Source organism: Anabrus simplex, chromosome 14 (assembly GCF_040414725.1).
Source record: "Anabrus simplex isolate iqAnaSimp1 chromosome 14, ASM4041472v1, whole genome shotgun sequence".
Lineage (NCBI taxonomy): Eukaryota > Metazoa > Arthropoda > Insecta > Orthoptera > Tettigoniidae > Anabrus > Anabrus simplex.
The window spans coordinates 39,448,918-39,462,545 of NC_090278.1; the positions used below are offsets into that span (position 1 = coordinate 39,448,918).

Genomic DNA, 13,628 nt, shown 5'->3' on the forward strand with positions numbered 1-13,628 from the left:
CCAGATTTAAAAAAAATTAAAGGACAGTTTTATACAATTATACTACTGATAACATCACTCTAGGAATATTTAATGGTCTGTACTACAACTCTGATAAACATACTAACTGCACTTTTGCTAAATCTTGTGTACTACCAACAGTTTTTAACTAGTCTATGGCATTGTTAAACAAAAGTTGACCAAGCTCGATAGCTGCAGTCGCTTAAGTGCAGCCAGTATTCGGGAGATAGCAGGTTCGAACCCCACTGTTGGCAGCCCTGAAAATGGTTTTCCGTGGTTTCCCATTTTCACACCAGGCAAATGCTGGGGCTGTACCTTAATTAAGGCCACGGCCGCTTCCTTCCCACTCCTAGCCCTTTCCCGTCCCATCGTTGCCATAAGACCTCTCTGTGTCGGTGCGACGTAAAGCAATTAGAAAAAAAAAAGTTGGGAGTGACAGTTTTATTGCATTAGCTTCAGTTTACTGAAACGGTTGTGAAATTTAGCGTGGTTGTACAAGTGTTCCTAGGCATTTCATTTATTAAGCGCTATTTCTTTAGAAGGTGTATTATGAGAGTCTATTATTCGGCTCTATTGAAGTTCCTTCAGGAAAAAAATTCGGACTGAAGTCTACACATAAAGCTCTAGAGCATGTAACAACTTTCTAATAGTAATTAAGAGGATGTGCATTCTGGTGAAAGTAAAACCTAACTTTATAATCAATTTCACCAGTTTAATTGGGAAACCCGGAAATCACTAGTAGGCGTAAATAATAGCCTGCTGGTATATATGTAGTGGAGGATCATTAATTTTATTATAAATCATTTTTTCAATTTTTTGACTGCATAGGATCACTTTAGTTCATTATTCAAGTCGCTTCGAAGGGACTGTTTAGGCCTTGTGGTCCTCCCAGTAATTTTTCATGTGTTCCGATGTTCATGTCCTTTCTGCTGTTGAAACATATTAGTGTTTATTTTAGCAGATTTAGTGAGTTAGTCATTTCATTTCCTTCCCCCCCCCCCCCACCTTAAGACTGTTAGTGTAGTGAATGGTTGGCCTCCATGGCTAAATGGTTAGTTTGCTGGCCTTTGGCCCACAGGGTCCCAGGTTCGATTCCCAGCTGGGTTGGGTGACGTTCATTGGTTAATTCTAATGGCTTGGGGGCTGGGTATGGGTGCAGTCGTCATTACAATTCATCATAGATAATGCCCCATCATCACAGATGCGCCTATATGGTGTTGACTCAAAGGACTTGTACCAGGCCGCCACATACCACTTAATTACTAATATTTATCTCACTTTAAAATTAATAAGTTGAGAAGTAAGTATAAATAACCACCTAAAACGATACTTTATTATTATTTATACTTACTTCTTGATTAAACATCGATACGGTCATGAAATGGACAACTTGTAATTAATGAGTTGATGCGAAGACAAAGAACTCTGGCTTTTGGCAAGCATTCTAGTTATTAGGAATAGTATATCACTACCCCCAGTACCCTGTGGGCCAACTTTCAGATGATAAAATAAAAGATTTGATCAACAGGGCTTCATCCGTCCCACCGTAAAGAGTCGGCACTGTAACGACCATGGCCAAGTGGGCTTGATGGAAATGCGCTTGTGTGCAAGTTGGTTAGAGTTGACAGGATGTTGGTAAAAAGCCTCCAAGAGCTGGATTGAAAACATAATGGATTTTATGTAATTCAAGATATTTGAATCATTCCGTTTTGATGGTTTTCACTTTACAAAGGAAAATTTAATGGTATCCTATTCAGTACATAACTTAATTCCATCATTAGATGGAGTAATAAAATTCAATCATGTTTCGACTCGTTTAAGTCGTCTCCAGTGAAATACGAGGGTTAAAGTTATTTACATAAAAGCTAAAAATGTGTTAAAAGAACATAATGAAGGGACAAATGAAATGTTTTTGGATTGTATCACACTGCAAACTTTTTAGACTAAGAGGTCTGCAACCTCACTATAAGCACTTATTTTTCGTTTCTGTCTTGTATACAGTAGAACCTCGATAATTCGAAATCGGTTAATTCAAAATCCCGCCTAATTCGAAGAAGCTCTCGTTCCCGGAAACACGAGATACAGTTTTGCATGTTATTTCAATTGTTTACGGATAATTCGTAATTCGAAGTACAATGTCGACCCCATTACCGAAATTCTGACTTTTAATTCGAAACTGCCTTTACATTTTAAAACAATAGTATGTTACAGAGTAATTTCAACTCTAAATTTATCCGCTCCGCGTCATAATAGAACGCGCGTTCCGGAACGTGGAGGGGTAGCTTTCCGCACTTACACTCACTTCGGTGGGTCAACAGTGCGCTTCCTAATTGCTAAGTTGAATGAAATCGGAATTCTTGTTTGTTCAACCTTTTAAGGAACGCCGTAATATCACGCAACATGCAGTGTCCGTGAAAATAGAATCCGCGAACACTGGCGATGCCGACAGTTGACGAAAAAACGTGGCAAATATAATAAATTCGTAGGCACCGAGCAATATTGACATTGCCGGTGAAACTGCATTGCTTTATTTTAATGCGAGCCCAAACGGTCTTATTGTTTTAAAGGAGAAATTGCCAACCTGAAAACCGTACAGTGTGAGGGATGGGGGTCATAGTAGTGCGTTGCAATGCGCATGGAAGCGAGATACTTTATTCCCTCGTCATAGGAAACTTCGATAAGACACGATGTTTTAAGAACGTTGGGCACTTTCCATGCCAGTACAAAGCATCTATAATAAAAATGCAAACAGTAAAGAAATCCAAAAAATAATTCATTTGCACAGGGGAGCCGGCATAATTTATCCTCGTCTTTGAATCGTGCTTTTTTTTTTTTTCTTTCTTTCTTTCGTTGCGTGAGGTTATGTTAGTCAGTGATTTATCCAAGTGCATTATTTGAACATTGTAAATGCACCTTGTTGGATACATTTCGGAAATAGTTTTTTCCATGGCATTTGAAAGGTTTAAACTGTGAATCGAGGTGGTTGCATGTATTAATGGATCTTAGAATACTTCGTGACGCGGCAAGTGTTTACATTTCTGAAGTACGAGAGAAGTGTCATGGCGGGAAATCGTACAAGGATAGAGTCATACGAAAGTTCGATTTTAAGGGCATCGGGTACTTTCTGTGTAAATACAAGGCATCTAAAATGCTTACCGTATAGTAATCCAATTAATAAAGCACTTGCACATGGGAGCGAGCATAGATTTCTCTTCGTCTTTGAATCGTACTTTTTTTTTTCTTTCTTTCGTTGCGTGAGGTTATGTTTACCAGTGAGATATCCGAGTGTATTATTTGAATACTGTAAATGCACCTTCTTGGATACATTTTGGAAATAGTTCTTTTTTCATGGCATTTGAAAGGTATAAACTGTGAATCAAGGTTAAATGCATGCAGTATATTTTGTAACGCGGCAAGGGTTGGTACTTCTGAATTTCGAATTGGCGGTTAATTCGAAATCACGTAATTCGAAGTCCGATTTTTGAGTCCTAACGACTTCGAACTAACGAGGTTTTACTGTAATTTGTTTTCATTTCTTCTTAGGTTTAACTCACTTTTTTCACTGTAGTCTCAACGAGTTGTTTATTGCTCCATCTAATGATGGAGATGTATTCTTTCTTTTATTTCAGTCATGTCTCTTTTGTTTTTGCTTACTTACGCTGCATTGCTCTTTTAATTTTTGTTTTGAAATCCACTCATTCACTTCAATTTTTTCAGTAGCAGTGTATATAGTACAATAGAAATTCTTGCATTAATCCTTTAGCTTTCAAGCTCTCAACTGAAGGATGTGTGAAAACTGTCAGCCATATTTACTCCACTATGCACAGACTTCTTTTAAAATGACATGGAAGGCACAGTAATAAAGATATCAACATAAGAGTCTGTAAACAAAAAAAGTATATTATCACTGCAAGCGAGTCATGTCTCTAAATCAGAAGGGTTCAATTTAAAAAAAGAACAAATATGGAAACAATGTTACAAGTTTCGGATTTTGAGAGTTTTGAAGCAATTCTGAGAAATGGTGTTCACTGCACAATTTTGTGATTGACGTTAGTAGAAAGGGTATATTATTGTTTACTAGCATGGTAAATATCAAGATTCTATGTGCATTAGATCCAAGGATAGATTAAAAATGATGTATCACTGAAAAATGTTGGCCATTTTTTCATAAAATACACATTTCTTACTGGAGGTGCTGGATTATCATAGTTATCTACATTTTCTGATTTGGACAATGAAAGATCATTACATGATTAATTGTCAAGATATTCCGTAATATCATCGTCAGCTAAACAAACTCTCTTCGTCATGTCACATGCGACAAATAACTAGGCATAACCTAAATAATGACTATATATATATATATACACATTTATAATTTTTTTGCTAATGGATTTCCGTCACACAGATAGGTCTTATGGTAATGATGGGATAGGAAATGGCTAGGAGCTGGAAGTGGCCGTGGCCTTAATTAAGGTAGAACCCCAGCATTTGCCTGGTGTGAAAATGGGAAACCACAGAAAATCATCTTCAGGGCTGCCGACAGTGGGATTCGAACCCACTATTTTTTTTTTTTTTTGCTAGTTGTTTTACGTCGCACCGACACAGATAGGTCTTACGGCGACGATCAGACAGGAAAAGGCTAGGACTGGGAAGGAAGCGGCCGTGGCCTTAATTAAGGTACAGCCCGAGCATTTGCCTGGTGTGAAAATGGGAAACCACGGAAAACCATTTTCAGGGCTGCTGACAGTGGGGTTCGAACCTACTATCTCCCGAATACTGGATACTGGCCGCACTTAAGCGACTGCAGCTATCGAGCTCGGTCGAACCCACTATCTCCTGGATCCTGACTATATCTAATACTTCACTAACATTATGCACCTAATTACCTAAGAAAACTATTTAAATAATGAACTAGCAAGTAAACTAAATATAATGCCTATACTGCTTAATTTCACTACATAATCAGTATCATCAACAAAAACAGAGATAAATGCTCGCTCGTTTGCTGCCAATCATGACGCAAACAACACGCCAAACTCCAGTTAGCACGTTTTAAACCGTATTCATGCGGATATCCGGCAGTTCCCGCAGAATATAACGTGAGTTAAAACTGTGCTCTTCTTATTCCGTGCAAAATGGCTCTATCTGGCATGTAAATAACAAAATAATAACAATTAACGGTGGTAACAATAGATAGTTACCATGACAGTCTTCACAGGAACCGTGGGTACCGATAGATCGTTACCTTGAAAGCATGTTAATAATATTCGTGTATATATATTGTTGGTAGGCAATAAAATCCTTGTAATTCCACTCACGAGAAAACCACATTTCTCCATGTGTCTTGTGAAAGATTACCACGTTGCCTGAGAAGGGAACAGTGGCTGAAAAATTGGACCATCATAAAGCAATGTAGAAGACAGTTATTCAGCCATTGCTGACTGCTCACTTCTTCTGTAAAGTTTACTTCGAAAGAGTTACCAGGTTTCCTTTGCCCGACGATGACAATTATTATGCAAAACATTATTATTATTATGGGCAACAGGGTGGTGCAGCAGCTTAGTTGCTTGTCTGTCAGTGATCCCTGGTGTTGCTGGAGTAGGATTTTCAGTTGAAAATCCTGTGGCGTCAGGAAGGGCATGTGACCTTAAATCCCCATTGGGAAAGATGATGATGATTATAGTTAATATTATTTGGCATCCAGCAACGATCATTTGTTATTTGTGGGATAATCGCAATATACTCGTACTTCGGGGTATGCAGATAAAATGGATTTTGGGGGTACACCAACCAAAATGTTTGAATACCACTGTTCAAGTGTACACCCCCAATCAGTCATGAGTCATGCACATGGAGAATTAATTTACAAATGAACGGGATTCTGGAAGACAGTAGTTCTCATAAGTATTTCTCCAAGCAACCAGCATGAAAAATTCTCATGAAGCAATAGGCTGATTTGAAATAGCAAAAGATCAAACATTAATAAAAGTTTTATTGTAAATATTTTCAGTCAAACATAACAGAATACACAACAAGAAATGAGAGAGCAAGATCTTGAATAAATAAAACACAGTAGCTTAAAACTACAGCTTCAACAGAAAATAATCCTTTAGAAACACAGTTAACTTGACACCACCTAACATTAAATTAAGATTTTAAGTAGAATCCTTAAATATTTGATATTTCAAGATGAGTGGGTGAACAATCAATTATTTCTACTCATTTTATTAATTTTTTGATTACCAGATTATTTTAAATTCCAGTATTTTAGTAACTTAGTTACTGTCAAAAGGAAATTTACAGGTCCCGATATTTTCCCAGAAGAGGGAAAGAGCTTTGGGTGAAGCATTCAATATAGGATTTGTGCTTGCATTTTTCATATGCATTATGGAATTTTGAGAAAATGAAAGTAAAGAATTAGAAGAGAACAAAACTGACAAATGAAACTCCTACATTTGTTTGGCACCCATTCTAGATTATTCAGTTTACATTATATGACTTGTGTAAATGGAAAATACTATATATTAAAAGGGTTTAAAATTTATAGAATTTTTTACTTAGACAATAGGTCTTGAGAATAAGCAAGCTCAATACCTTATATTGTTCTTGGACAAGGCCAACATGACTAGAACCGTGTTCAATGGAAAAGAGATCACCGAACAGGAATTCTGATTTATAATTTATTTGTGGAACCATATTGACAAAGAAGTGACATCCAGTGTTTCAACGTAACTTATCTGTCAGTAGTAGTAGTATTTTTCCCTTCAAGATCTACTTACTTGCTGGCTGAATGGTCAGAGGGACCCAGATTTGATTCTCGACCGAGTCAGGGATTTTAACCACATCTTATTAATTCTTCTGGCTTGAGATTTAGATGTTTGTGTTTGTCCCAACATTTTCCTCTTCGTATTCAGACAACACATCACACTACCAAACACCGCAGAAGGACACAATAGTGATTACATCCCTCCAAAGAGGTAGCATGAGGAAGGGCATCCAGCCATAAAACAAGGCCAAATACATACGTTCGACACAGCACCTGGGACCTCACAAGTGTTGGGAAAATGGTAGAAGAAAATGAACAGAAGTTCTACTGTCTGCATTTGTTCGATGCCACTAAACATATCAATTGAAAATGGTAGGAAAATTCACGCCATAATGCCAAAGAATCTTGGTAAACTAATGGCAAAATTAATCCATTTATTCACTATTACACGTTTCTCTCGTGATTGGTAATGTGTGTCCTGGGACAAACACAAGCAGACGGCTAAAAATCCCTGACCTGACTGAGAATTGAAGCCAGGATCCTCCAAATAAAAGGCCTTGACACAGACTACTCAGCCAAGAAGCTGGAGAAAACTACTGTAAGTTCACATGAATGGCTGTACAGTATTAATTCAAGTTTCTTCCATATACTGTTCTGCATCTTCTTTCACCTGTTTCATATCTGTGGAAGTTTGTGGGTGAAGAAAAATTGCAGTGGTTTTTCCAATAGTCAAGGCCAATTGTCCCAGTAAAATTGTATTGCTAGGAATTTCATCTATAAAGTAGTACTTCTAAACTACCAAGATTAAAAGTCGTAACTGGCAGTATTGGTTTATTTTTGTTCAGATTCACTCAATTAATTAGCTATGCATTATAAACTATTTCTCTTGAAATCTGTCATTTTCAACGATCTGTTTTCCAAACCACCTTGGTATCACGATCAACCTATTACAGCATTATACTGTACTAAAATTGTTAGGAAAGTCTTAGTTATGGAGCAAAATTACGAAAGTATACTTAGCTGTAAATAGAAAAATTACAAAAATATACCATTCAACTATATTTTAGCAATAATAATCCAGAAAATAAAGAAATTAAGAGAACCATAAATTGTCAGTGTAACATCCAACATACACAAGTCTTTGAAAGAGACAAGTAGTAACAAATAAGAGAAATATTGCACAATAGGAAAAATGAAAACTTAAAACTAAACAAAGGTAGCAATTACTAGTTTAGATTTTGTTGCAGAATGTGTACTTTCAAGACAGTAAATTAATTTTTTAGTTTCAAAGAAATATGAAGTTTTATTCTCACCTTTTTCAAACTTTTAGTTCTTTAAAAAATAGGAATATCTGGCATGTTTTCCTCTCAGATAGATCATGTAGTGTGTCTTTTTTTTTATAAACAATTTTGCTGTACATTGCACTGACACGGATAGGTCTTGTGGCAACAATGGGATAGCAAAAGAGCTATATATATATTTTTTTTGCTATTTTGTTGTACGTCGCACCGACACAGACGTCTTATGGCGACGATGGGAGAGGAAAGGCCTAGGAAGTGGAAGGAAGCGGCTGTGGCCTTAATTAAGGTACAGCCCCGGTATTTGCCTGGTGTGAAAATGGGAAACCACGGAAAACCATCTTCAGGGCTGCCGACAGTGGGGCTCGAACCCACTATCTCCCGATTACTGGATACTGGCCGCACTTGAGCGACTGCAGCTATCGAGCTCGGTAGCTAAAGAGCTAGGAGTGGGAAGGAAGCAACTGTGGAGATAGCCCCAGTATTTGCTTGATGTGAAAATGGGGCAACCAAGGAAAAAGATACTCAGGGCTGCCAGCAGAGGGGTTCCGAATGCAAGCCGGCAGCTATGTGACCCAATCCGTGCAACCACCGGAGCAACAACTTCTCTGATCTGTGTAGGTCACCACCTTACTTGAGAAAGTATTTTAAATATAAACTAAAATATTTGCCATTCCAACTCAGTGTCTGAGGGCTAACGAGCCCTGGGCTGCTTCATGTCTGCCCAGGGCTGAACCTCATCCCACTACTCTCTGCTGTTGCAGCTGTGGTGATGTAAGAACATGCGTCCTGGGTTTTTGAGACCTTGCCTTCCTACTTGACATTACAAACCATTGGAGTGATTTAAACTATTTTTTTGCAATGCAAAAATTTGTTGATAGGTGCTACATGGGACAAAATTCGTGATTTTAAGATACAACTTTCATTGTTTGCAAAATGAATATTACAGGATAACGATTCAGAATAATTCCCATTCTTGACCGACTGTAACACTGGTAGTTACTGTGAAGCCCTTATTGACAATGTTTTAGAAATATTGAAGAAATGTCACCCGAAATAAACATTTTTATGTCGTCTCATTTGCACCACGCTAGTCAACTTCACATGATAATTTTCCTAATCGAGATGTAGGCTATCATGTGACAAATATTTGCTACCATTCACTGTACCACTCAACACAAACTAAATTTCTAACTTCTGAATGGAATATGAAATAAAAGCACAAACAGGCCTGAAGGTGCAACTTATCGTGTGAAGTTTAGGAATTCAAGTCCTTTTCCCCATGAGCATGCAACTGTGGCAAGGGCTCTTACCCGGGTTGGAAATCATTCCTTTCACAAGGGATGACAAATAACATTTTCAGGTCTAGAAAAAATGTGATCGTACTAAGCAATTGCGAAAATTCGTGACGTGGTGAGGCATATTTATTTAGATTTTATATGATGAGCATCAAGACTTTGAATTTACGACCTGCTAAGCAGGAAAACGTGTTATTGAGAAATGCACTAATGAGGTTTCACTGTATTATGTTTTTTAAAAGGCTGATTTTTATTGAATTTATTCTATATCTCATAAAATGTGCTGTCCATATATCTCACTCCCATCCCTCTCTTTCCCACTCATTTGTTATCTCTCTCTATTGGGGCTTGCTCTCAATCCTGAGCCAAGCACGGGGTCTGTCCATTTCAAATGGCTTGGACTAAGGAACAAGATAAAATTGCAATTAAGAATCACTGAAAAATTAAATAATTAAGTTTGTAAGCAACAGCAACTAAAATCAGTCTTTGACTGCATTATGTTCAGTGGTACATCTCTCTCTCTTTTTAATAATTAAAATCTGTTTGAAAGTTCACATATGCTTAACATTTGTATTTAACCTTTTGCTTTTTAATTATAACGCCCTTGACTAGACCATATTTACAGAATATATGCTACACTTTCAACCTGTGGTTCTTATAGATGTCGGTAGATTTACAGGCAAGTTTCAGATCTCTGTGGTACAACAAAACTCGAGCATTCTGGCATTTTGCAGCTAAAAGGTGTAACAATCCAACTGATGAGCCCGCTGCTACTCTGGGGCGAAACACAGGTAATTTCACAATTGAAAAGGCCTAAAGAGCTTAAAATGTTTTGACATATGCAATTAATGAAATTAAATTATGGTTTCCTTCTGGGAATTTAATTTTTTATATAAAGACCAAAGGCAGGTATTTATACAAGTGGAGGCACATACTTTCCCTAGTGCACCGTCACTGCATTGTCCTACATAGAAGGGTTGCAGTGGTGTCTCAAGTTTGGTGGATGCAGAGTGGGTCTCGGCTCACAAGTTCTCATGGCTGGTCTGTGGGCCAACAGCCCAGCACTCCTATCACCCAACCGAGCAGAGGCGGGGTGGTCATGGCTCTACGCCTCTGCATTCAGGAGACGGGAAAGGGCTGAACCTCACTAAGGCGAATTCTGGGACAGTTCCTAATATAGACCATAGCTGCCAACCCATCATGTTCTCTGAGCAACTTGTTCACTGCAACAAATCTCCCGACCTGAGAGATGGCGTCACCGTCTAAGAGGCCCGTCAGGGGAGGAATGAAAACGTTTTAGTAGTGGTAGTAGTAGTCTCAACAGCGCACTAGCTGCCTGTCTTGGAAAGGTGTAGCAATCCAACTGATGAGCCCACAGCTACACTGGGGTGAAACTCTGGTAATTTCACAATTGAAAAGGCCTAAAGAGTTTAAATGTTTTTAACATTTGCAATCAATGAAATTAAATTATGGTTTCCTTCTGGGAACGTAAATTTTGAGCTAAATAACGCTAAAATACACATAATCATCATTGTTATTGCTGTCTGTGCAGTCTCATTCTAACAATCAATTTGCAACATTCTAAAAACACAGTCATACACCACTAAACTACTCAACATACTTTAACAAATAAAACATTACAGTACAAAAAATATAACGTGAATTACAAGTTCTTTGGGCTTAAAAGAGGTACCATACATATGACAAGAACAGAAGAGTATAAAACTGTGAGATTTCATAAAAGGTGAAAGATCTACCTGTTATGATGCTAGGTCTCGCAAATGCAGAAACTTATAAACAAACTATAAATACAGTCTGATAGAATAATGCATGGAAAGCATTTAAACAAAAACTCTGGCACAATGTGTTTCTCCTGTTGAGGACGTGTGCATGCATCTGTCCTAGTCTTGGATGCAAGGCAAGCCTGTTAAAAGATGCATTTGTGAGTTGTGTGCTGTTCTGTCTTTTGCATTAAATCACAAAATGATTTATGTTTACTATAACTTGATACAAATAACTGTCCTGCATAAAGAAACCAAAAATTCTATTCCCCCAGCAATAGGCAAACTTTACAGACATCCCCATTTAACACACTGGGAACCGGCCCCAGAGATCTACGTTTTTACGCACGGGTATTGTTTGTAGCTTGTTGTGCTACCTGTTGGCTATAATTTTAACTACTATCATTCATATCATGGAGCAGAGGGATCGTAGATTTTAGTGTAGATGTATTTTTTTATTGTACGATCATTGTAGCCATGGAAACTCCGTATATACACGGGTGTTCTTACGCGCCGAGAATCACTGTAAAAGATGGCGCGCCAATGGCAACGTGCCCTATGTGACGACGAACTACAGTGTTTCAACATTTATATGCAGATTCATTAACTGATGTGCCACATTGGTGATGAGCATTAGAATTCTCACTTTTATGCACCTTGTATTTTCTTGATTATTGACGAAATTGTGGGCGAGATTATGAGATCCAAATGGTGTAGTCTTGAAATATAAATTATTCCTGCATCTTTCATTCTTTAATCCTTCATGTATTTAACAAAATAATGTTGGATATGGAGAGCTATTCCCTGGAGCACCTGTGTTGATGTCAACATGGCGCGGCGAATTCAATTGCCGACGGCTACCGATAATTGTGATTAATTATGTACAGACCGGTTATAATAGGTACCAAGTGACAGTGAATAAGATATTTCTAATGATTAACGGCTAACACTAAACGGGGAGTAGCCGTAAAGAGAAATCCTTGCATACTTAAAAACAATGATTATAGGAACAGCACAAATTCGGCATTCATACTACACTGTGCTTAGAAAGACTTGAATGGAACCACAAACGGTATTGCTTTGAAAAGTATCACAACGTACAGAATACGAAGTAACCTAGCGAGTACATATTCCAAGTTTGAGGTCAATATCCTGAATACATTTCGAGTTATAGTGGTTTGAGTTCAGCAGTGTAATTTCTTTCTTGGAGGCTTGAACTATCCGGTCTGCATGGGGTAGCAGCCTCTGTTCGGCGCCTGTTGTCAATATGTTGAAATATTTCATTCTACTGCTGGCAGGTGCACTGTCAACACGCCCTTGAAGCAATGGGTGGGGTTGAGCTTACTCGAGGGCTTGACACTGTCGCTCTTGGTGAACAGAGAAGGAACAAATGATCAATGAAATTGCAGCAGCGTGGAGCATCGTTGCCACATCTTCATGTACTAACATCAGTGAATCTGAACAATGGCATCATCGTTGTGCAGTGCCTATGCAACATGTCAGTGCACTGAGATTACAACAGATGATGCAAGAACTGCCTGAGAGAAGAGCATTACCGCGTATCCTGTTTACCAAGAAAGACGGCAGAGGACGGCATGGTGCAGCTCATTGACCTCTCACTATTGAATGGACCTATTAGTGGAGTACAGAGAGCACCAGAGGAACAGGAGGTCTGGGTTGCTTTTTTAAGGATTTCCACTGAGACAGAGTTGGTATGTAAGTGTGCTTCCCCTTAAAACAAAGAGCACCATCATATTCCCTGTGTGTTTACATGGGGTGAATGGAGGGTAATAGGAACAGTCCAGTTATTATAATTGTCGGAGATGACTGGAGGAAGTGATGTTTTGGTGAAGGACAGTATCACATGGGAGTCTTCCCGTACCATTTTATGGATCTGATCATGTCTATGTCCTTCGAAAGTTCTTGACAATATGTGGAATTACATTTTACCTCTCATAGGTGCATTATATAAATTTGTGCATTTCTGAGACCTTTACAGAAATATACTGGAAAAGCTGTAATTCTATGGAGATTCATCCAATTATGAAAGTATTTCAGAAAAGAAAGTCCTAGTACTATTCAATGTAATTAGAATGTTCAATTTTTTCAATACCAATCACCATCACAACCCATTTAAACTACAGACAGGGAAAAATAAAAGGATTATACCAGTTACCCAGACACACACACACAATATTTCTTACAGCTACCTATAATGGCAGGAATTAGACTGACAAAAAGACCGGAGGACCAAACACCACTGTGTTCCAGATTATACTTAAAAAATATTCAGTCTTGAAGAAAGGAATTATCTGGATTTCTTCGAAGATGATGATCCACCAAGCACCTTTCTTCTTTGAGCAAACATGTGTAGATACATCTGAGGAAACACTGAAATTAAGAAAACAAACCTATGTTATGACACACACTTATAGGGGCAGATTCAAATATGGTTTTTATCTTTTCACAATAGAGAAGGTAT

At 38.1% G+C, this 13,628-nt stretch overlaps 1 protein-coding gene across 2 annotated transcripts in view; it reads right to left on the minus strand.

The window, feature by feature from the left end:
* Positions 1–5,978: 5,978 nt before the first annotated feature.
* Positions 5,979–13,628, minus strand: part of Hacd1 (3-hydroxyacyl-CoA dehydratase 1) — a 29,073-nt gene continuing 21,423 nt past the window's right edge. For both annotated transcript variants that reach the window (XM_067158309.2, XM_068230408.1), the window contains exon 5: positions 5,979–13,537. In XM_067158309.2, coding sequence (XP_067014410.2) covers positions 13,455–13,537 — 83 coding nt within the window. In that variant the 3' untranslated portion in view covers positions 5,979–13,454. The remainder of the gene's footprint in view (positions 13,538–13,628) is intronic.